We start from the raw sequence: 23044 nt of genomic DNA on the forward strand, positions 1-23044 counted from the left end.
GCTCATTTTACGCAGAATTTTACGTAAAAAAAAGGAAGATTAGTTAAGATCGGACTACAAATAACTGAGTTATGAGCGATCAAAGATTCGGATATTAAATTTTGAGTTGGAAAATTTTCAAAGCTCAATATCTCCGAAACTACGAAAGATTTTGGGAAACGGTTTTCACCATCGTTTTTCCCTGGCCACCCTCCTTTAGAATCCGACCTTAAAAGTCTAAAATTCGATGGTCAATTTTTTTGGCAAAAAAATTTTCCGACTCAATCGATGAAAAATTTTCAATTTTTCGTTTTTCGATTACCCCTCGTTACCTATTTGTCCTATCAATCTGATATTTGGCCAGTTGATAGATCTCGAGCTTCTCTTTTGATCGATACATAATTCAATAAAACTAAACGCAGTTTTTGTTCCGAAACGGCTTTCTGAAAATGGTCCTAAAAAAACCCCCTGAAAATTTATTTCGGTCGATATCTCGTTTTTTTGTTAAGGAAATTTTAGCTGTATGGGCTCATTTTATGTAGGATTTTGCGCTGATTTCAAAACTAGCATCATTTTTCTTGTCCGTCAACAAATAACTGAATTAGAGGCGTTTGAAATTTCGGGTTGTCGCCAGAGAGTCAAAATTTTGGTGGTTTGCGATTTTGCTCGATATCTTCGGAATTATGGCGAATATATAAACACCCTTTTCGAAATCGTCTTTCCCGCGATTTTTTAGCTTAGAAATCGCTTTTCAATAGTTCGAAATCAAAATTTTATTTTTTTTAGTATGGAAGTTAGTTGCTTTTTGGTCTCTAATTCAGACACGGTCGATATCTCGCTTATTTATAATGCAACATTAAAGTATTAGCGCTCATTTTACGCAGAATTCCATATAGAATCCAAAAAGGTAAGACTCGTTAAGATCAGGCCACAAATATCTGAGTTATGGGCGATCAAAGTTTCGGATGATGAATTTTGGATTAGAAAATTTTCAATGCTTGTTATTTCCGAAATTACAAAAGATTTTTTGAAACGGTTTTTACCAACGTTTTTCTCGGCTCATTTTACTTCAGAATCCACCCTTAAAAGTCGAAAATTTGATGGCCTTTTTTTTTGTTAAAAAAATTTTGCGATGAAAATTCCTAAACTTTTGGTTTTTTGAGCGCCCTTCGTAAACTACTTGCCTTATCGATCTGAGATTTAGCCAGTCGATAGACCTTGAGCTGTCCTTACGATCGATGTATAATTCAATGGTACTAAACGTCCTTTTCCTTCGAAGCAGCGTCTCTAAAATGACCCTAAAAACAACTCTTGAAAATCTATTTCGGACGATATCTCGTTTGTTTGTAAATGAAATTTGAGCTATCTAAGCTCATTTTACGCAGAATTTTGCGCTGAATCTAAAACTACCATCATTTTTCTCGTCCGTCAACAAACAACTGAATTAGAGGCGTTTGAAATTTCCGGTTGTCGCCGGTGGACCAAAATTTTGAAGGTTCGAAACGTTATTTTTTCAATATCACCGAAATTAGAGCGAATATAAAAAAAACCTTTTTCAGAATTTAATGTTTTTATAGAAGTTTCGTAGCTTCGGATATCTCACTTATTTACTAAGCAAACTTACGCTGCTTCGGCTCATTTTACGCAGAATTTCACGCAGAATCCTAAACTGCGCGAATTTTTCAGGTACGTCAACAAACAACTGAATTATTAGGTCGATATCTAGCTTATTCGTGGAACCTAAATAATTCATTGAAACTAAGTTTTAAAACATGCAATCGTGATAAATTTTATTTGTTTATATTTTGTATTTACTCTTTATTATTTGTTTATTTAATCAAAAAGAAAAACAAATGTGTCACAATAATTGATGATGTATTGTATAATCAATATTTTATTTGTTGTACACCAAACTATCTTTCTATAGCTAGTTATTTTAAACAATCAAAAGTAATAAATATGGAACACAATTATTTATTTTAATGTATTTATTTAATTATTAATATTATTAGTGTTATTTGATTCTTTGATTTTTTTTATATTTTAGATATTGCATTTTTGACTAATTCCTTAACTAATGCAGTTTGGTATGCACAAAAAAAAATAAAAAAAAAAGAAATTATGATATTATCACTCGTTTGATCCTGAAACCACCGGAAAGTGGCATCATTGTTATTAAATATCCAAATTGTAATAAACCCATAATTATTAACATTACCATTCAATTATAGGCATTTTAAAAAAAAACACACAATGCTTGCATGCACGTGTAACCTTCAACACCTCTATATAAATTCCATTTCGTCCCTTTTTCCCACAGAATCAAAAGCAAAAATGCATGTCCACTGCTACATCTTCCTCCTCTTGCCCATCACCACCTTCTGCCGTGAATACATGCAGGTAAGCTCAAATCTCCTTCAACTTCACTATTTTGAAAGATGCAAGACTTCTTCAAAGGCTTGGACGGCCCAGCGGCTGCAATGCGCGACGAGTGTTTCCAAGAGCACTCTTTAACCATCGACGACATCCACAACCACCCCAAAGGCGAAGAAGTTCCCGAACACGAGTTGTGCTTCTACAAGTGTTTCTACGAGAAAATCTACGTGTTGGATGATGAAGGCAACGTCACTTCGACCCTCGAGGAGGTGGAGGAAATCAAAGAGTTGGAGGAGGCGGAACGCGAGGAGCTCATGACTTGTGTGAAGAGCGCCGGTAAAATTTTGAGTTGTAAAGATATGAAACGCCTGGAGATGTGTTTCGAGGGAGTTCTTTAATAAATGTTGGGTCGGTGACGGCTATAGAGAGGCTGTTCAAGTTATGCAATTATATAAAAAACGATACAAATTTTTTGTTCTAATAAAATTGAAAAATTAAAAAAAAATCTCTTTCTTGCTCTAAAATTTTGAATTTTAATAAAGTTAATAAACAGTAAAAAAGTTATAATTTTACCAAATTCTATTGTTTTAAAATGAAAACTGAGCAAGTTACAAAGTTTTATAGAAAACGATCAAAAATTTTGAATCTAAAAATCAAACTAAAAATAAAAAAAAATGTTTTTTTTGATCTAAAATTTTGAAACTTTGCAGAGTTAATAAATAGAACCAAAGTAATAATTTCTTTAAATTTTATTGTTTAAGGACAAAAACTGGTTAAGTTACGGAATTTTATAAAAAACGCTCGAAATTTTTAGTTCCAATACAATTTAAATATTAAAAAAAATCTATTTCTTGCTTAAAATTTTAAATTTTTAATACAGTTAATAAACAGTAAAAACGTAATTCTTTCACCAAATTTTATTCATTTAAAATCAAAACTGACCAAGTTACAAAGTTTTATAGAAAACGATCAAAATTTTTGAATCAAATAAAATTAAAAATTAAAAAAAAATGTTTTTTTGATCTAAAATTTTGAAACTTTGCAGAGTTAATAAATAGGGCCAAAGTAATAATTTCTTCAAATTTTATTGTTTTTGGACAAAATTGGTTAAATTATGGAATTTTATAAAAACGCTCGAAATTTTTGGTACTACCAAAATTGAAAAATTAAAAAAAAACTTCTTTCTTGCTCTAAAATTTTGAATTTTAATACAGTTAATAAACAGTAAAAAAGTAATACTTTCACCAAATTTTATTCATTTAGAATCAAAACTAACCAAGTTACAAAGTTTTATAGCAAACGATCAAAATTTTTGAATCAAATAAAATTAAAAATTTAAAAAAATGTTTTTTTTTTATATAAAATTTTGAAACTTTTGCAGAGTCAATAAATAGGACCAAAGTAGTAATGTCTTCAAATTTCATTGTTTTAGTACAAAAACTGGTTAAGTTACGGAATTTCATAAAAAACGCTCGAAATGTTTAGTTCCAATAAAATTGAAAAATTAAAAAAAATCTCTTTCTTGCTCTAAAATTTTGAATTTTAATACAGTTAATAAACAGTAAAAAAGTAATCATTTCATTAAATTCTATTGTTTTAGAATGAAAACTGACCAAGTTACGAATTTTCTTAGAGAACAATGAACATTTTCAACAGTTTTGATTAAAAAATTGTGAAATTTAGAGAAATTATTACTTTGAGCTGTGTTAAATGTTAGATCCAAAAAATGCTTTGCTTTAACTCGTCAAGTTTTTGAAAATTTAAATCTACAATAAACCAAAATTTTCTTTAAATCCTGAAAATAGAAGCATCTTTGAGAATCTCACAGAAAAACTTGAAAAATCTGTAGAATTGGAAGAATGAGAAGCAATCAAAATCTGAAAAATTTAGAAGATTCGGTGACGGCTATATCTCAACCGTCCGGCGAAAAAGAGGAGTTTTCGATAATTGATATCAGTTTAACAAGCGTATCATTATGGGCACGATGATCGATCGTTTTGAACTGAGATCACTAAGTCATTGTAGAATTTTATTGTCGCGAACTGTGCCCACAATGGTCTCGATGACAAATCATTTCCCATTGGGGTGATTGATGGAATATTTTCGGTTCACAATAGGCGAAATGCGTAATCTAACACAATCGTAATGGGGGTAAAGGTATTATTGTTAGCACCGGCCCGTTTTTCGGACGATGGGAAACTCTACAATATTTGCCAACATATGTTTCGCAAAGTCTCTAAGTATCTGCAAATATTTGGCACGAGCTTTTACGAATATCCGGTTACAAATGGATCAATGGAGATTCGATACTTGTCGGAAAATGGAACGAATATTGTCAAATATCGGATTTCAACGACTGTGGAGAAATGCCACAGAAACATGACCGTAATTCTCTTCAATGTTTATAAGCGGAGATTTTCCCAGCTTCCACCCAAATAGCAGCGCACAAAGAAAACAATTTGTCATTTTTTTAACTGCTCCCATTTTTTTAGGAGCTTCCAGGGTGGTCTCGCCCTTGAGGGAAGGGAATGAAAAGGTTTCAAAGGGCTGGTTAAGAGCGATTAAAGTTGTTTTTGTACCCTCTGATGAATTGGTTGTTGTGTCAAAATAGAGACTCTTCTGATAGCAGAAGAAGATTTCGTAATCCTAAATCGCAACCGACAAAAATTGTTCGAGTTTAATTTACAAATGATAGATATTTTGGGAACGAAAGTGAGCGAATAAGACGAATCATATGAAAACACTCACGTTGTAGTGACACTTCCGTTTATACCGGAAGTAAGAGTCTACTTGCTGATTTTTAAAAAAAATTATAAAAATCAATGTAAATTTTTGATTCCAATGAAATTAAAAATTTCCAAAAAATTATTTCTTACTCGAAAGTTTTTCAATTTAACACGGTTAATAGACAGAACCACAGTAATAATTTCCCCAAATTTTATTGTTTTAGGACAAAAACTGTCAAAGTTACGAAATTTTATAGAAAACGATAAAAAATTTAAGTTTGCATAAAATAAAAATTTTCAAAAACCTTCTTTCTTGTTCTAAAATTTTGAAATTTAGCACAGTTAATAAGTAACAATAAAGTAATAATTTCTCCCAAATTTTATTGGTTTAGAATAAATACTGTCTTAGTTACGGAATTTTATAGAAAAAGATCGACATTTTTTATTCGACCAAAATTTAAAATTTTAAAATAATGGTTTTTTTTGCTCAAAAATTTTCAAATTTGGCATACTTAATACATAGTACAAAAGTAATAAATTTTGCAAATTTTATTGTTTTAGCAGTAAAACGGTCTATACTACGAAATTTTATAGCAAACGATCGACATTTTTGATTCGCCTAAAATTCAGAATTTCCAAAAATTCTCTTTCTTACTCTAAAATTTTCAAATTTAGCACTGTTAAAAACGGGAACCATAGAAATATTTTTTACAAATTTTATTTAATTAAAATGAAAACTGTAAAAGGAATTTTATATAAAACAATCCAAATTTTTGGTTTGCATAAAATTGAAAATTTCTAAAACATTTATTGGTAACTCTAAAATTTTGAAATTTAGTACAGTTAGAAAACAGTACCAACGTATTAAATTTGTCTAGATTTTATTGTTTTTGGATAAAAATTGTCCAAGTTGCGAAATTTTATAGAAAACAACAGACATTTTTGATTCGTCCAATATCAAAAATTTCAAAAAAATATTTTTCTTCCTCTCAAATTTTGAAAATTAAAGCTAGTTAGTTAATAACGAGACCAAAGTAATAATTTATTCAAATTTTATAGTTATAGGACAAAAACTGTTCAAGTTATGCAATTTTATAAAAAACAATAGAAATTTTTAATTCCAACCAAATTGAAAATCTTAAAAAAATCTTTTTCTTGCTCTAAAATTTTGAATTTTAATACAGTTAATAAACAGTAAAAAAGTAATACTTTCACCAAATTTTATTCTTTTAGAATCAAAACTGATCAAGTTACGGAGATTTATAGAAAACGATCAAAATTTTTGGATCAAATAAAATTAAAAATTAAAAACAAATGTTTTTTTTGGTCTAAAATTTTGAAACTTTGCAGAATTAATAAATAGGACCAAAGTAATAATTTCTCCAAATTTTATTGATTTAGAACTAAAACTGGTTAAGTTACGGTATTTTATAAAAAACACTCGAAAATTATATCGTAGTTCCAATAAAATTGAAAAATTAAAAAAAATCTTTCTTGCTCTAAAATTTTGAATTTTCATAAAGTTAATAAACAGTAAAAAACTAATAATTTCACCAAATTATATTGTTTTAGAATGAAAACTGGCCAAGTTACGGACTTTTATAGAGAACAATGAACATTTTTAGATCGTATTTATAAAATTCCAAAACTTGAGCAGTTTTGATTAAAAAATAGTGAAATTTAGAGAAATTATTACTTTGAGCTTTTGTATTATCTGTGCTAAATTTTAGATTCAAATTTTTTTTTGGTTGAGCTTGACAAGTTTTTGAAAATTTAATTTTTTACAATAAATCAAATTTTTTTTTATAATCTGAGAACAAAAGGATCTTGGAGAATCTCACAGTTGAAAAATCTGTAGAATTGGAAGAATGTGAAGGAATCAAAGCATATGAAGAATTTAAGAAATTCGTAGAATGTGAAAAATTAAAAAGATCCGAAGCATCCAAAAAATCAGAGGAATCCAGAAAATCTAGAAAATCCGAGGAATATGATTTTCCGCGCATTGCCCTCACTAGTCCGGTGGAGACAATTAATGAATCAAACTAGAGATGTTAATTTCAATAAACGGTCCTGGATCCGTCCTCCACCCCAAAATTTCGCCAATAAATTGAATATCTCTAGCAAACGAGCCCCCTCTGTCCGCTCCGCAATCGAAAATCTTCCGGTTGGCTCCGGGCATTGTTCTGCATTTGTCTCGGTTTCTCGCCCCTCAGCAACGCACGCCGCTGAGCTCCACAGGCGGCCGACACCCTTATAAAACCTGTCACTTCCAGATTCCGGCCGTGCAGCTCTTCTGCCCCGTCCCCGCCGCCCCCGGCGTCCATTAGTAATGCGATTAACACGTTTTTGTAAATGCCGTGTAGCGACTTGATTGATTTTTGTCGTGGAAAGCGGGCGCGAGAGAAAAATCCAGGACCGGACCCGGAAGCGGCTCCGGGTGTCCTTGTTGCAATTCGTCGTGATTTTAATAAATCCCCATTATCTGTTCTCATTTATCTCAGTTTTATTGCGAAGGGTGGCGATGATGGGCGAAGATGCGCGACGCGAGCCGACAAAGGGGGTGATATTAAATCTGAGCCATCTGGTCGCAGTTCCGGCTTCTTTATGACATATTACTTTATTACTATAATAGAGGGAACATTGAATTATTAATATAAGATTATGAAAGCACATGGCGCACGCAAAAACGGACGCCATAGGTTATAATGATTCCATTCCACCGGAACAAAACGCCATAATTGGATTCATTCGAGGCCTATTATGGATTTATTCGAACGGCTGGAAAAACGGACGATGCAAATTATTATTTATTCAATTCTGGCCAATTTATTCAAATCAAATCAAATATTAAAAGTTAAACAACATCAAAGGGTAAATATTATTTTAAGTGAGGGTAACCGTGACACACCAACATTTACATGGGATTTGCATACACGGAGACCCAAACAAATCTGAAACACCAACACTCGATACCAAACAAGGGGGAATTTGACAACAATTGCCCACAAAATTCATTGGGAGTTTGTTCAGTCTCTTCCAAACTCCGACCTTGCCACGATTTTAACTAATTTTGAATTATTTGTTTTTAATAAAGTACCGAAACTTGTACAGTTTTAGCTTTAAAACAGTGAAATTTTCAAAAATTACTACTTTAGACATGCTGATTGATTCTACTAAATTTCAAAATTTTTGAGTAAAAAAAAGATTTTTTGGAATTTTTTTATTTCATGGAAACCAAACATTTCGATCGTTTTCTATAAAATTCTATAACTTGGATAGTTTTAATTCGAATATAATGAAATTTGAAAAAATTATTACTTTAGAACTGTGAGTTGTGCGAAATTTCAAAATTTTAGAGTAAAAAAGCCATTTTTTTCAATTAGACGAACCAAAAATTTCGATTATTTTCTATATGATTCCGTAAGATAAAAAATTTTCATTCCGAAACAATGAAATTTAGAGGCATTATCACTTTGATACTGTTTATTAATTGTGCAAAACTTCAAAATTTTAAATCAAAATAGAAGTTTTTTAAAATTTTTAATTTTAGATGAACCAGAAATTTAATAAAAAATTATTTTTTATAAAATTACGCAACTTGAACAGTTTTAATTCGAATACAATATTTGAAGAAAATATTACTTAAGAACTGTTTATTAATTGTGCAAAATTTCAAATTTTTTGAGCAAAATAGAGATTTTTTTGAAAATTTTAATTTTAGACGAACCAATAATTCCTATCATTTTCTATAAAATTTCGTAACAAGAAAGTTTTCATTCTAAAACTATAAAATCTGGAGGAATTATTACTTTAGTATTGTTTATTAATTGGGCAAAATTTCAAAATTTTAGAGCAAGAAAGAGAGTTTATTTAATTATTTATTTTCGTCAAAACAAAAATTTTGATTATTTTCTATATGATTCTGTAAAATATAAAGTTTTTATCCCAAAAGCATAAAATTTGGAGGAATTATCACATTTGTATTGTTTATTAATTCGCGACCTGAGAACATTTGCATTAAATTGATCCGTGTTCACGTTATCAGTGATATCTCTTTAATTTATTAAGCATTTATTTAAAAAAATGGCAGGATCTATTAAAATCATTTCGGCTTTTTAAAATATTAACTCACTTCTTTTTTATACATGATAGAAAATGTTTAAAAAAATCGCAAAAACCGACAATTTAAATTTTCACAAAAAATCACTTAGAACCTTATAATTCTCACGTCGCGAATTGTGCAAAATTTCAAATTTTTAAGCAAAATTTTTTTTCAAATTTTAATTTTAGGTGAACTAATAATTCCTCTCATTTCCTATAAACTTATTTGGACAGTTTTTATTCAAATACAATGAAATTTGGAGACATTATTACTGTTTAATAATTATGCTAAATTTCAAAATTTTAGAGCAAAAAAAAATTATTTTTTTTTAATTTTAATTTAAAGGCAGTTTGATACATACGATCACATTTTTTCTCAAATTTTTATTCGTAAAAATTTGAGATTTTTTTTCAAACTGACGTTCGAGATCTGTCACAAAATTAATGCAGACATTTTTTTCCTGTTTGCTAACCTCTAAAATCAGCGGTTTGAAAGTTTATTCTCTTCACTTGGCGCATTGTTACTGTGCAGAATTGTAAAATTATTTGTGAATTTTTAGAATGTTTTAAAACTTTTTTGCAAATATTTTTTGCCGTTTGCCACAGAAGTATTTGTTTGAAAATAAATGCTCCAATTTTTATTCGTAAAAATTTTAGAATTTTTATTTGTAAGAATTTGAGAAAAAATGTGATCGTGTCAATCCGCTTTAAGACGAACCAAAAATTTTGATTATTTTTTATAAAATTTCATAATTTGAAAAACTTTGGAGAAGTTTCTATTGTGTAAATTGCCACAGATATGTGAATTTTGAATAAGAAGTAAGGAAGTGAGTAAAAAAAAAGAAAAGAAAACAAAAGGAACATACCTACGTAGAAATAAAAATTTTGGTCTTCCAGTCCGTCTTTGGCTTCTCTTCCTTTCCGGCGCCCGAAATAAACTCTAGATAATTTGGTGTACGAGTAACCAGGATAAAGCTCTGTTCGTGCAGATGCTTCTCAATTAATTTTCAATACAAGCAAGCATTGTGTATGCAGACATATTCACAACCCCATAAAGCATCCTCTCGCTTATAGTTTCATAAGTGAGCTCAAATGAAGGGTTAGTAGACGACACCCGTAACTAATTACGTCATATGTGTGCCCTTAGCATAAACAGAAGCCATTCCGTTTATTAAAATATTTTCAATATAAATAAGGGCGGCACGGCTCATTAGAATGATTAAATTTGCATGAATTTCACAGTAGGGCGAGCGCGTGAACGCTCCTTTATCCGATTTATGTTGGTATCGGTCGTAACTCAAAGACGTTAGCAACATACACTTGTGAAACGTCATATATCACCCAAGCTTATTCTTTTTTCAGTTGTCGCCGGGACGGGCGATAAATTTAAAACTTCACCCCTTTCGAACGCTACAATTCCGAATCAATTCCATTCCAATAAATATTGATTTACGAACTGATAGCTGTGAAAAAAGTGGTTTATTTCGCTATAATGCGTCACATAAATCGCGAACGCGGGCCATAAAGCGGTCCCGCTAATGGGAACGGGGCCACTTGACAGACCTTAGTTGCGTATCATACTTTTTCTAGCGCGCCATCGATCCATTCCGCGGCGGAGAATCGGCACACAGCCACGAACTTTTTTGCAATATAACATTATATATGCATTATAATGCAGTCCAGGCGGTTTCTTTGCTTGGGGTCTCGGTTGCGCACCGAAAGAGTGAACTGAACCACTGTGAAATCCCGGCAAAGTTAAAGCATTCATATTATATAGAGAGTTAACGTTCAAATATGCCAGAAACAGAAATTGAAACGATCCGAATATATGTTTTAGTTTTTCTCCGATTCACTCGAATATTAGAGATGTATTCCGGCAGCGGACTGAAAAGGGAGGGACGGGGGTGGGGGAGGCCACCCCCGGCGCCAAACGATGCGGTAACTCGACGAAATTGAAACGTCGACGTCGTGTGACTAGAAAAATCTACTTGGAATTTGAAAAGTGTTGGTTTAATTAAATGCGGCGCACATAAATAATACATAAAAAATAAATTAATTAAGGGAGTAATTTCATCCGACGACAATACTTTCCCCGACACGGGAAAGAAAGAAATTAATTTGTGATGAAATAAAGAATAATTAAAGCGGACTCTGTGCCCCTCGCCCCCGCTTTTATAATTCCGCCTTGTCAAAAACAAGAGGCTTTATAAATTAAAAAATCGCTTCGCGTTCTCTCAGAAATGGGATTTTTTCCGGTGCATGTGTCGAGGTAAATCGGTAGCGCAGCGCCTTTTTTCCGGTTCAAAGTCAAATTAGCACATAAATATTTAAATTGAACGGGTTTAGCAAGCACTCGAAGTAAAAACAACAATTTAGTGCCCTTTAAAAACACATCGGTACACATTCAGACCGGTGATGTGTGATGGCGGAGGGATGAAACACGCATACATCCACACACGTATTAGTATCGTTATTCTGCCGATTCATCCATCTGTGAAATCGAACCGAGTACAAAAGCAGACGTTCCTAAAGGGTTGATGCCTTTAACCATGCGTCTAATCGATGATTAATTGGCATCTTTGCATGTTGATGGGAAACACCCTGTATATGACGGTGGTGGAAACGCGCCAATTCGTTCCATTATAGCCGAGATGTTAATTAATATAGACACAATAAAACTAAGTGCGCTTTGTGTCGGAATGCTGCAGCTTCGGTTTTTACCCGGCTATAATATCCAATATAATATACATCAACCGCAGAAGCTTGAAGATTAATATCGTACTAAGGCGGTGGCGGTGGCTGTGTGCCGATTCTTTGGAGGGAAAGAGAATCTGAGCGCCTTCGCCACCCTCGTTGCTTCAATTGACCGCCGCTGTTTCGTTTTTGAGATTTATTCGTATTTTGTGGCTTTAATGTGATTGTTTAGTTTAGTTTTTATAGAGCAAATATTGCAGGACAGGTGCTCATTTTACGCAGAATTTCACGTTGAACGAACGAAATTCAGGGCACAATTTTGAAAATGTAAATAAAACACAATTAGAAATTAAATGATATATTTAAAAAACATTATAATGTAGACAAGAAGACAATATAAGAAATGTTTTTAGATTGTCTTTCAAGAGAAAATTTCTAAAATTTGAATACTTGTTTTATAATTTTGTAATTTAGTGTAGTTAACAAACGCGTTTAAAGTAGTAACCTCTCAAAATTTTATTTCAGTATTAAAATAATAGCATTTACAAAGCAGTTTTGCAATTTTTTTGCTCGTCTTTCAAGAGAAAATTTATAAAATTTGATATACTCGTTCTAAAATATCGAAATTTGCTACAATTAACAAACTGGTACAAAATAGGAATCTCACTAAATTTTATTCCTGGAGTATTGCGCGTTTTAAAACTATAGCATTTACTAGAATGTTTTGCAAATTTTTAGTGCGTATGTCAAAACAAAATTTTCTAAATTTGACAGGCTTGTTCTATAATATAGTAATTTGACACACCCAACAAACGAGTTTAACATAAAAATCTCACTGAATTTGGTATTTGTAGCGTTCCGCGTTTCTAAAATATAGCATTTACAAGATAGTTGTAGAAATTTTTGGCGCGTTCGTCAAAAGAAAATTTCCAAAATTTGACACACTTGTTCAATAATTTTGTAATTTGACACAGTTAACAAACGGGTTTAAAATAAAAATCTCACTGAATTTTATTCCTGTAGTTATTGCGCGTTTTAAAACTATAGCATTTACAAGAAAGTTTTGCAAATTTTTGGCGCGTTCGTCAAAACAAAATTTCCAAAATTTGCCAGGCTTGTTCTAGAATATTGTAATTTGACACACTCAACATACGAGTTTAAAATAACAATCTCATTGAATTTGGTTTTTGTAGCGTTCCGCGTTTCTAAAATATAGTATTCACAAGAAAGTTTCAGAAATTTTTGGCGCGTTCGTCAAAAGAAAATTTCTAAAGTTTAACACGCTTGTTCTATAATTTTGTAATTTGGTACAGTAAATAAACGGGTTCAAAATAGTGAACTAACAAAAATTTATTTCTCTACCATTACACATTTCGAAATTATAGCATTTATAAAGCAGTTTTGAATATTTTGGACTCGTCTTTCAAGGAATTTTTTTAAAATTTCACATACCTATTCTAGAAAGTAGTCATTTGACACAGTCAGCAAACGAGTTCAAAATAAAAATCTCAAATTTGGTTATTCTAAAAATGCGGATTTCAAAACTATAACATTTACCAGAATTTTTCTAGACATTTTTGACGCGTTCATCAAAAGAAAATTTCCAAAATTTGACACACTTGTCCTATAATTTTGAAATTTGACACAGTTAATAAACGGGTTTAAAATAGTAACCTCTCAAAATTTTATTTCAGTATTTTAAAATAATAGCATTTAAAAAGCAGTTTTGCAATTTTTGTGCTCGTCTTTCAAGAGAAAATTTCTAAAATTTGATATACTCGTTCTAAAATATCGAAATTTGGTACAATTAACAAACTGGTACAAAATAGGAATCTCACCAAATTTTATTCCTGGAGCGTTGCGCGTTTTAAAACTACAGCATTTACAAGAAAATTTTAGAAATCTGGCGCGTTTGTCTCGTAGCTTTAGAAATTTTTGGCGCGTTCGTCAAAAAAAATTTCCAAAATTTGACACACTTGTTCAATAATTTTGTAATTTGACACAGTGAACAAACGGGTTCAAAATAAAAATCTCACTGAATTTTATTCCTGGAGCATTGCGCGTTTTAAAACTATAGCATTTACTAGAATGTTTTGCAAATTTTTAGTGCGTATGTCATAACAAAATTTTCTAAATTTGACAGGCTTGTTCTATAATATTGTAATTTGACACACCCAACAAACGAGTTTAAAATAAAAATCTCACTGAATTTGGTATTTGTAGCGTTCCGCGTTTCTAAAATATAGCATTTACAAGATAGTTTTAGAAATTTTTGGCGCGTTCGTCAAAAGAAAATTTCCAAAATTTGACACACTTGTTCAATAATTTTGTAATTTGACACAGTTAACAAACGGGTTTAAAATAAAAATCTCACTGAATTTTATTCCTATAGTTATTGCGCGTTTTAAAACTATAGCGTTTACAAGAAAGTTTTGCAAATTTTTGGCGCGTTCGTCAAAACAAAAATTTCCAAAATTTGCCAGGCTTGTTCTAGAATATTGTAATTTGACACACTCAACAAACGAGTTTAAAATAACAATCTCACTGAATTTGGTTTTTGTAGCGTTCCGCGTTTCTAAAATATAGTATTCACAAGAAAGTTTCAGAAATTTTTGGCGCGTTCGTCAAAAGAAAATTTCGAAAATTTGACACACTTGTCCTATAATTTTGAAATTTGATACAGTTAACACACGGGTTTAAAATAAAAATTTCACCAAATTTGGATGTTATAGCATTGCGCATTTCAAAACTATAACATTCACAAGAAAGTTTCAGAAATTTTTGGCGCGTTCGTCAAAAGAAAATTTCTAAAGTTTAACACGCTTGTTCTATAATTTTGTAATTTGGTACAGTAAATAAACGGGTTCAAAATAGTGTGCTAACAAAATTTTATTTCTCTACCATTACACATTTCGAAATTATAGCATTTATAAAGCAGTTTTGAATATTTTGGACTCGTCTTTCAAGGAAATTTTTCAAAATTTGACATACCTATTCTAGAAAGTAGTCATTTGACACAGTCAGCAAACGAGTTCAAAATAAAAATCTCACCAAATTTGGTTATTCTAGAAATGCGGATTTCAAAACTATAACATTTACCAGAATTTTTCTAGACATTTTTGACGCGTTCATCAAAAGAGAATTTCCAAAATTTGACACACTTGTTCAATAATTTTGTAATTTGACACAGTTAACAAACGGGTTTAAAATAAAAATCTCACTGAATTTTATTCCTGTAGTTATTGCGCGTTTTAAAACTATAGCGTTTACAAGAAAGTTTTGCAAATTTTTGGCGCGTTCGTCAAAACAAAATTTCCAAAATTTGCCAGGCTTGTTCTAGAATATTGTAATTTGACACACTCAACATACGAGTTTAAAATAACAATCTCATTGAATTTGGTTTTTGTAGCGTTCCGCGTTTCTAAAATATAGTATTCACAAGAAAGTTTCAGAAATTTTTGGCGCGTTCGTCAAAAGAAAATTTCCAAAATTTGCCAGGCTTGTTCTAGAATATTGTAATTTGACACACTCAACATACGAGTTTAAAATAACAATCTCATTGAATTTGGTTTTTGTAGCGTTCCGCGTTTCTAAAATATAGTATTCACAAGAAAGTTTCAGAAATTTTTGGCGCGTTCGTCAAAACAAAATTTCCAAAATTTGCCAGGCTTGTTCTAGAATATTGTAATTTGACACACTCAACATACGAGTTTAAAATAACAATCTCATTGAATTTGGTTTTTGTAGCGTTCCGCGTTTCTAAAATATAGTATTCACAAGAAAGTTTCAGAAATTTTTGGCGCGTTCGTCAAAAGAAAATTACTAAAGTACGCTTGTTCTATAATTTTGTAATTTGGTACAGTAAATAAACGGGTTCAAAATAGTGAACTAACAAAAATTTATTTCTCTACCATTACACATTTCGAAATTATAGCATTTATAAAGCAGTTTTGAATATTTTGGACTCGTCTTTCAAGGAAATTTTTTAAAATTTCACATACCTATTCTAGAAAGTAGTCATTTGACACAGTCAGCAAACGAGTTCAAAATAAAAATCTCAAATTTGGTTATTCTAGAAATGCGGATTTCAAAACTATAACATTTACCAGAATTTTTCTAGACATTTTTGACGCGTTCATCAAAAGAAAATTTCCAAAATTTGACACACTTGTCCTATAATTTTGAAATTTGACACAGTTAATAAACGGGTTTAAAATAGTAACCTCTCAAAATTTTATTTCAGTATTTTAAAATAATAGCATTTAAAAAGCAGTTTTGCAATTTTTGTGCTCGTCTTTCAAGAGAAAATTTCTAAAATTTGATATACTCGTTCTAAAATATCGAAATTTGGTACAATTAACAAACTGGTACAAAATAGGAATCTCACCAAATTTTATTCCTGGAGCGTTGCGCGTTTTAAAACTACAGCATTTACAAGAAAATTTTAGAAATCTGGCGCGTTTGTCTCGTAGCTTTAGAAATTTTTGGCGCGTTCGTCAAAAAAAATTTCCAAAATTTGACACACTTGTTCAATAATTTTGTAATTTGACACAGTGAACAAACGGGTTCAAAATAAAAATCTCACTGAATTTTATTCCTGGAGCATTGCGCGTTTTAAAACTATAGCATTTACTAGAATGTTTTGCAAATTTTTAGTGCGTATGTCATAACAAAATTTTCTAAATTTGACAGGCTTGTTCTATAATATTGTAATTTGACACACCCAACAAACGAGTTTAAAATAAAAATCTCACTGAATTTGGTATTTGTAGCGTTCCGCGTTTCGAAAATATAGCATTTACAAGATAGTTTTAGAAATTTTTGGCGCGTTCGTCAAAAGAAAATTTCCAAAATTTGACACACTTGTTCAATAATTTTGTAATTTGACACAGTGAACAAACGGGTTAAAAATAAAAATGTCACTGAATTTTATTCTTGTAGCATTGCGCCTTTTAAAACTATAGCATTTACAAGAAAGATTTGCAAATTTTTGGCGCGTTCGTCAAAACAAAATTTACAAAATTTGTCAGGCTTGTTCTAGAATATTGTAATTTGACACACTCAACAAACGAGTTTAAAATAACAATCTCACTGAATTTAGTTTTTGTAGCATTCCGCGTTTCTAAAATATAGCATTCACAAGAAAGTTTTAGAAATTTTAGGCGCGTTCGTCAAAAGAAAATTTCTAAAGTTTAACACGCTTGTTCTATAATTTTGTAATTTGGTACAGTAAGTAAACGGGTTCAAAATAGTGTGCTAACAAAATTTTATTTCTCTACCATTACACATTTCGAAATTATAGCATTTATAAAGCAGTTTTGAATATTTTGGACTCGTCTTTCAAGGAAATTTTTCAAAATTTGACAAACCTATTCTAGAAAGTCATTTGACACAGTCAGCAAACGAGTTCAAAATAAAAATCTCACCAAATTTGATTATCCTTGGAATGCGGGTTTTAAAACTATAACATTTACCAGAATTTTTTTAGACATTTTTGACGCGTTCATCAAAAGCAAATTTCCAAAATTTGACACACTCGTTCTTTAATTTTGTAATTTGGCACAGTTAACAGACGGGTATAAAATAGTAATTTCCCAAAATTTTATTTTTGTAGCAATATATATTTCAAAATTATGGCATTGATAAAGTAGTTTTCCAAATTTTGACTTGTTTGTCATGAGAAATTTTCCAAAATTTGACGTCTTTGTTCTACAATATTTAAATTTGATACAGTTAACAAACGAGTACTAAATATAAACCTCGTCAAGGTTGAATTCTGTAGGATTGCACTTCATAAAATTATAGCATTTTTAAAAAGTTTTTAAAATTTTTGTCGCGTTTGTCAAAAAAAAAATAAAATTTGACATACTTGATCAATTTGGTACAGTTAACAAACGGGTTCAAAGTAGTAACCTCTGGAAATTTTATTTCTGTAGCATCACACATTTTGAAATTATAGCGTTTATAATGCAGTTTTGCAAATTGGCTCGTCTTCCAAGAGAAAGTTTTCTCAAATTTAAAATTCTAGAATATTGAAATTTCGTACAATTAACAGACGAGTTCAAAATAGTTTGTATTAATGTAGTTTCACACATTTCATTATAGCATTTATAAATACCACTTTTTTATAAAATTTTGAAACTTTTTGGTTCGCCTTAAAAATAAAAATTTCTAAAATCTGCCTCTTTTGCTCCAAAATTTTATAATTTGGTACACTTTATTAAGTGTGATAAAAGTAACAATCTCCGTAAATTTCATGTTTTTAGCACTAACACAACGAAAGACATATTTTTTTTTATAATTTTTTTTTTACTTTTTTTGTCGTCTTAAAAACAAAAATTTCTAAAATCTGCATTTTTTGCTTCAGAATCTTGTAATTTTTTACAGCTAATAAGTGAGTTAAAAGTAGTAACGTCTTTAAATTTCATCACTTTAGCACAACACAACCAAAAGTATCATTTTTTTATCGAATTTTGAAATTTTTTGGTTTGCCCTAAAATACAATTTTCTAAAATCTGCGTCTTTTACTCCCGAATTTTATAATTTGGCACAGTTAATAAATGAGTTAAAAGTAGTAAGTTTCTTAAATTTCATCTCTTTAGCGCCAGCACAACCAAAGATATAATTTTTTTATAGAATTCAAAATATTTTTGGTTCGTTCTAAAAATATAAATTTCTAAAATCTGTATTTCTTGCTCCAGAATTTTATGACTTGATACAGTTAATAAATGACTTAAAAGTAGTATATCGTACTAAATATTTAAGTTAAGAATATGGCGAGTCCGAGAAGTTTTGGAGGCTGGAGCAAAACGATTTACCATTCTTGTAAACTAGAAAAATGTTCATAATTTCGCTGCACGACTCAGAACATGCAAAACCGCGATCACCCCTTGCTAAAGTTATTAAAACCCGTGTCGAACAGTTTTATATAAATAAATATTAAATTTTCAACAGACAGCACACGTCGGTATTATAGGCATATGTCCTTTTATTCTTTTTTTGATCTGCTCTTTATTTTATTTCGTACGGTTCCATCCCATTGTTCACACCCCTTCTATCCGTTTCGTATTTAATGAAAAGCTCGATCGGTTACAGTCGCCGATTATTCTCGGTTAGACGACAAACACAACACAATAACACGCACATAAAAAAAACTCGTCGGTCAGACGTAAAATTGTAAAATTGCATCGGTTCTATCATAATAAGTAATCTAATACAGATATGGAGCATGCGGAAATAATGGTTAAAGGACCTCACGAGGTCGGTGATGCATGCGGAAATCTTTGCTTTGAAGAGTCAAAGTCTCATTATCGTGTCCATAACATGCAAAGGGCTGTCCAAAACATACGCTATTAATAGCAATTACCCCAAGGCGGCGTTTAAATACCCCATTACGGGTCACCCCCGTTAGACATGTAAGTGACATTTATGTATGACTGGAGAACCACCCCACGTGCGGCCTTACGTAATTCGATGGGTGCGTTATTGTTGCTAAATGGTTGAAAGGAATTGGGGGTTTTCTGCGGCATTGTTGGCAAAAATGGGTTGCGGACTGGAGAATTCTTATCGCATAAAACAAGAGGAAGGTAATGGTGCAAACCGTATTTTTCTATTTGGCCTAGTTCCGGAGATATAAGCCTACGAAAATCTCAGACGCTTCTGAATGAATTAGAACGAATATAAACGGTTCAAAATTTAAAAATATATAAATATACTGCGATGGACGTTTCAACTTTTAACTTATTTATTACCTGTACTAAATTATTAAAACTCAGGAACAAAAGACGCGGATTTTAGATATTTTTATTTTAGGGTAAAACAAAAAGTTTCAAAATTCTATAAAACAAGTTGTATTTTTCGTTGTGTTTGGGCTAAATCGACGACATTTTAAGAAATTACTACTTTTAACTTATTTATTAACTGTACCAAATTACAAGATTCTGAAACAAAAAATGCAGATTTAATTTTTTTTTATTTTTAGAAAAACCAAAAAGTTTCAAAATTTGATAAAAAATGTGTACCTTTAGTTGTGTGGGTGCTAAAGAGATGAATGTTCGGGTGGTTACTTCTTTTAACTCATTTGTTAACTGTACCTAATTATAAAATTTTGGAGCAAAAAACGATTATTTTAAAAAAATTTATGTTCAGGGTAAAACTAAAAGTTTCAAAATTCTATAATACACGTTGTATTCTTTGTTGTGTTTGCTCTAAATCGACGACATTTTAGGAAATTACTACTTTTAACTCATTTATTAACTGTACCAAATTACAAGATTCTGAAGCTTAAGATACAGAATTTAAAAATTATGATTTTAAGGACGAACCAAAAAGTTTCAAAATTTTATAAAACAAGTTGTATTTTTCGTTGTGTTTGCGCTAAATAGACGAAATTTTAGGAAAGTACTACTTTTAACTTATTTATTAACTATACCAAATAACAAGATTCGGAAGTGAAAGATGGAAATTTTAAAAAATTTTAATTTTAAAACAAACCAAAAAGTTTCAAAATTCGATAAAAAAATTGTATATTTGATTTTGTTAGTGATAAAGAGATGAAATTTCAGGAGGTTACTTTTAACTGTACCAAATTATAACATTTTGGAGCAAAAACGCAGATTTTAAAAGAAATTATTTCTAGGTCAAAACAAAGTTTCAAAATTCTATAAAACAAGTTATATTTTTCGTTGTGTGTGCGCTAAATAGACGAAATTTTAGGAAAATACTACTTGTAACTAACTCATTTATTCACTGTACTAAATTACAAGATTCTGAAGCAAAAAATACAGATTTTAAAAATTTTTATTTTTGGGACGAACCAAAAAGTTTCAAAATTCGATAAAAAAAAATGTATCTTTGGTTGTGTTGGTACTAAAGAGGTACAATTTCGGGAAATTACTTCTTTTAACTCATTTATTAACTGTACAAAATTATAAAATTTTTAAGCAAAAAACGGAGATTTTAGAAACTTTTAATTTTAGGACGAACCAAAAAGGTTCAAAATTCTATAAAACAAATTGTATTTTTCGATGTTTGCGCTAAATAGACGAACTTTTAGAAAATACTACTTTTAACTCATTTATTAACTGTACCAAATTACAAGATTCTGAAGCGAAAGATGCAGATTTTTAAAAATTTTATTTTTAGAACGAACCAAAAAGTTTCAAAATTTTGTAAAAAACATTATCTCTTTGGTTGTGTTGGTGTTAAAAACATGGAATTTAAAGACGTTAGTATTTTTATTTGAACATTTATTGACTGTACCAAATTATAAGGTTGTAAAGCCAAAGACGCAGACTTCAGAAATATGTATTTTTAAGACGAAGTTTCTATAAAAATTTATTTCTTTGATTTCTTTCAATTTTCTGTGCCCTTTTTTGGATCTCCAGATTTTTAAGATTTCTATCTTTATTAGTTAGAATAAATTTTCTGGATTAACGGATTCGCTCCAATAAATAAAGGAATCAACTGCTAGGAATCAATTGCGGTTGTTAAAAGAAATTGCAGCTTTTTGTAACCCAGAAATAAATTCGCCCTCCTCCCCAAACCGTGAAAGAAATCGCCGTCGCTCCCCAGCACGTCGATATCTGATTAGAACGTGATGACTGTAAGCGAAAACCCCCAAAAAGAGGGAGGATTATATTTTTGTTAGTGAATGTCCGAGCGCAAGTGTGTTTGACGGTGTGATTTTTCACTTTGATATTTTGACAGGGGTGTAAACTGACCAAAGTAAAGGCAAAAGTCGACTTTTCACCACCCATTTCCACCCCCCGAACCGGATTAATTAACTCCCCCGTCTTATTAATCCAACCAGCGTCTCGGCCATAAATGAAGAGTCTTAGCGAGGGGCGCCTCGAGCTCCGTGAAAAATGGTTTAAAAATTTAATTATCTTGACATCAACTGCGGAAAATCGTAAAGTGGAAATGCGCCTTTCAAATCCAATTAACTCAAAAATACGCCGGAGAACTGACGCCGACACCGAGACGATCGGGGATAATAAAGAGTTTGCGAAGAGGGCAAAAAATCGGTTGAAAAACATGGAAATAATAATAGTGTATATAATTTTCCCCTAAATTATATTTTTTTCGACGTTCTTTTATCGAAGGTGGTAAAATATGCACATAATTACTCAATTTTCAATAGAATTGGGGAAATATTTCATTGTAGCGCACTGGGGTCGGACGTAAAAATTGCGCCGATTCATCATTTTTTCGGAACGCCCTCTGCTCTGTAAAGAAAAAAAGAGAATTTGTTGCTTTTTTGTTGTTTTATTGGGGAAGGCCGTCAGCAGCAGTAGCCGTAACCGCCGACGCCGAAGTTATTATTGTAGCATCCTGCAACCAGAAAAACGAGGTGTGTATACTATTTTTTCCCCAACTCACTTTTGCAATAAATCTCCCCGCACGCCTCATGCAAAGACTTCATACACAAAGACTTGCAGCAGCAGTAGCAGGAGAAGCACCCCAAATGATAGGCGCCGTTGGACGTCAGCACCTTCTCGGCCGCGAAGACTTTCTCTCCGCACCGTTTGCACCTGTCAATGTGGCAGTGGCTGCAAGGGGGCTTACAAGGGGGCTGTCTGCATGGCGGCGCGCACACGTATGTCTTTCTGTAGTTGCAAGACTTCTTCCAGGGACTTGGACAGATTGTGGGACTCTTCGGACGGCACTTGGGGCAACAGCAAACCTGTTGTTGCCGCCGGGGGTAGGTGGCAGGCTTGGGGGTGCACTGGACGCGGCAGTTGCAAACAGGGGGCGGAGTGCAACAGGCCGGGATGCAACTACACGAATGGACGTCGCGGGGGCGGCAACAGTCCTGCAGGACCTCCATCATTAATCGAAGAATTTCAACGCTCTTACCGAATCGCTGGAAGTGTAACAAACTTCTTTTACACATTCGGGGTTGCAGCTGGGGGTGGAGTTTACTCGACACGCTTTCAAAGGGTAGACTTCTTCGGGGCAACACGACCTGCAGAACACCTCTCCGTAGTAGATTTTCGCGGATTCGATCTGAAGAGGTCTGCAGCAGTTATCTGAAAAGAGGAATTGAAGGCTGGGGCTACAGGGGGGGACTTACAGCAGCTGAAGCAACACTTGTGCCAGACTTTGTTGAGGGCGACTTTGCCGGCTGTTGAGCAGATTCCCTGACCACAACGGGCACAACAAGACAT

The 23044-nt window shown here is 31.9% G+C and overlaps 2 protein-coding genes across 2 annotated transcripts; one reads left to right on the plus strand and one right to left on the minus strand.

The window, feature by feature from the left end:
• Positions 1 to 2301: 2301 nt before the first annotated feature.
• Positions 2302 to 2850, plus strand: LOC148177682 (uncharacterized). Its single transcript, XM_088032896.1, has 2 exons — positions 2302 to 2379; positions 2418 to 2850. Exons 1-2 carry the CDS (start codon positions 2314 to 2316, stop codon positions 2751 to 2753), a joined length of 402 nt encoding a protein of 133 aa, XP_087889022.1. The 5' UTR covers positions 2302 to 2313; the 3' UTR covers positions 2754 to 2850.
• Positions 2851 to 22074: 19224 nt separating this feature from the next.
• On the minus strand, positions 22075 to 23044 carry LOC148177683 (uncharacterized). Its single transcript, XM_088033389.1, has 4 exons — positions 22951 to 23044; positions 22734 to 22906; positions 22257 to 22689; positions 22075 to 22208 (listed from the first exon to the last, which is right to left on the minus strand). Exons 1-4 carry the CDS (start codon positions 23042 to 23044, stop codon positions 22159 to 22161), a joined length of 750 nt encoding a protein of 249 aa, XP_087889515.1. The 3' UTR covers positions 22075 to 22158.

This window comes from Gnatocerus cornutus, chromosome 3, assembly GCF_029298725.1.
Source record: "Gnatocerus cornutus isolate USDA-ARS CGAHR chromosome 3, icGnaCorn1.1, whole genome shotgun sequence".
Taxonomy (NCBI): domain Eukaryota; kingdom Metazoa; phylum Arthropoda; class Insecta; order Coleoptera; family Tenebrionidae; genus Gnatocerus; species Gnatocerus cornutus.

What these genes read in the sequence shown, in the direction of transcription:
- LOC148177682 (XM_088032896.1), top strand. Translation starts at nt 2,314, where the DNA reads ATGCATGTCCACTGCTACATCTTCCTCCTCTTGCCCATCACCACCTTC. An exon ending in TCTGCCGTGAATACATGCAG is followed by an intron (nt 2,380 to 2,417) that starts GTAAGCTCAAAT and finishes CTATTTTGAAAG; the next exon opens with ATGCAAGACTTCTTCAAAGG.
- LOC148177683 (XM_088033389.1), bottom strand. Translation starts at nt 23,044, where the DNA reads ATGTCTTGTTGTGCCCGTTGTGGTCAGGGAATCTGCTCAACAGCCGGC. An exon ending in GTTACACTTCCAGCGATTCG is followed by an intron (nt 22,690 to 22,733) that starts GTAAGAGCGTTG and finishes GAGGTCCTGCAG; the next exon opens with GACTGTTGCCGCCCCCGCGA. An exon ending in CGGGGAGATTTATTGCAAAA is followed by an intron (nt 22,209 to 22,256) that starts GTGAGTTGGGGA and finishes TTCTGGTTGCAG; the next exon opens with GATGCTACAATAATAACTTC.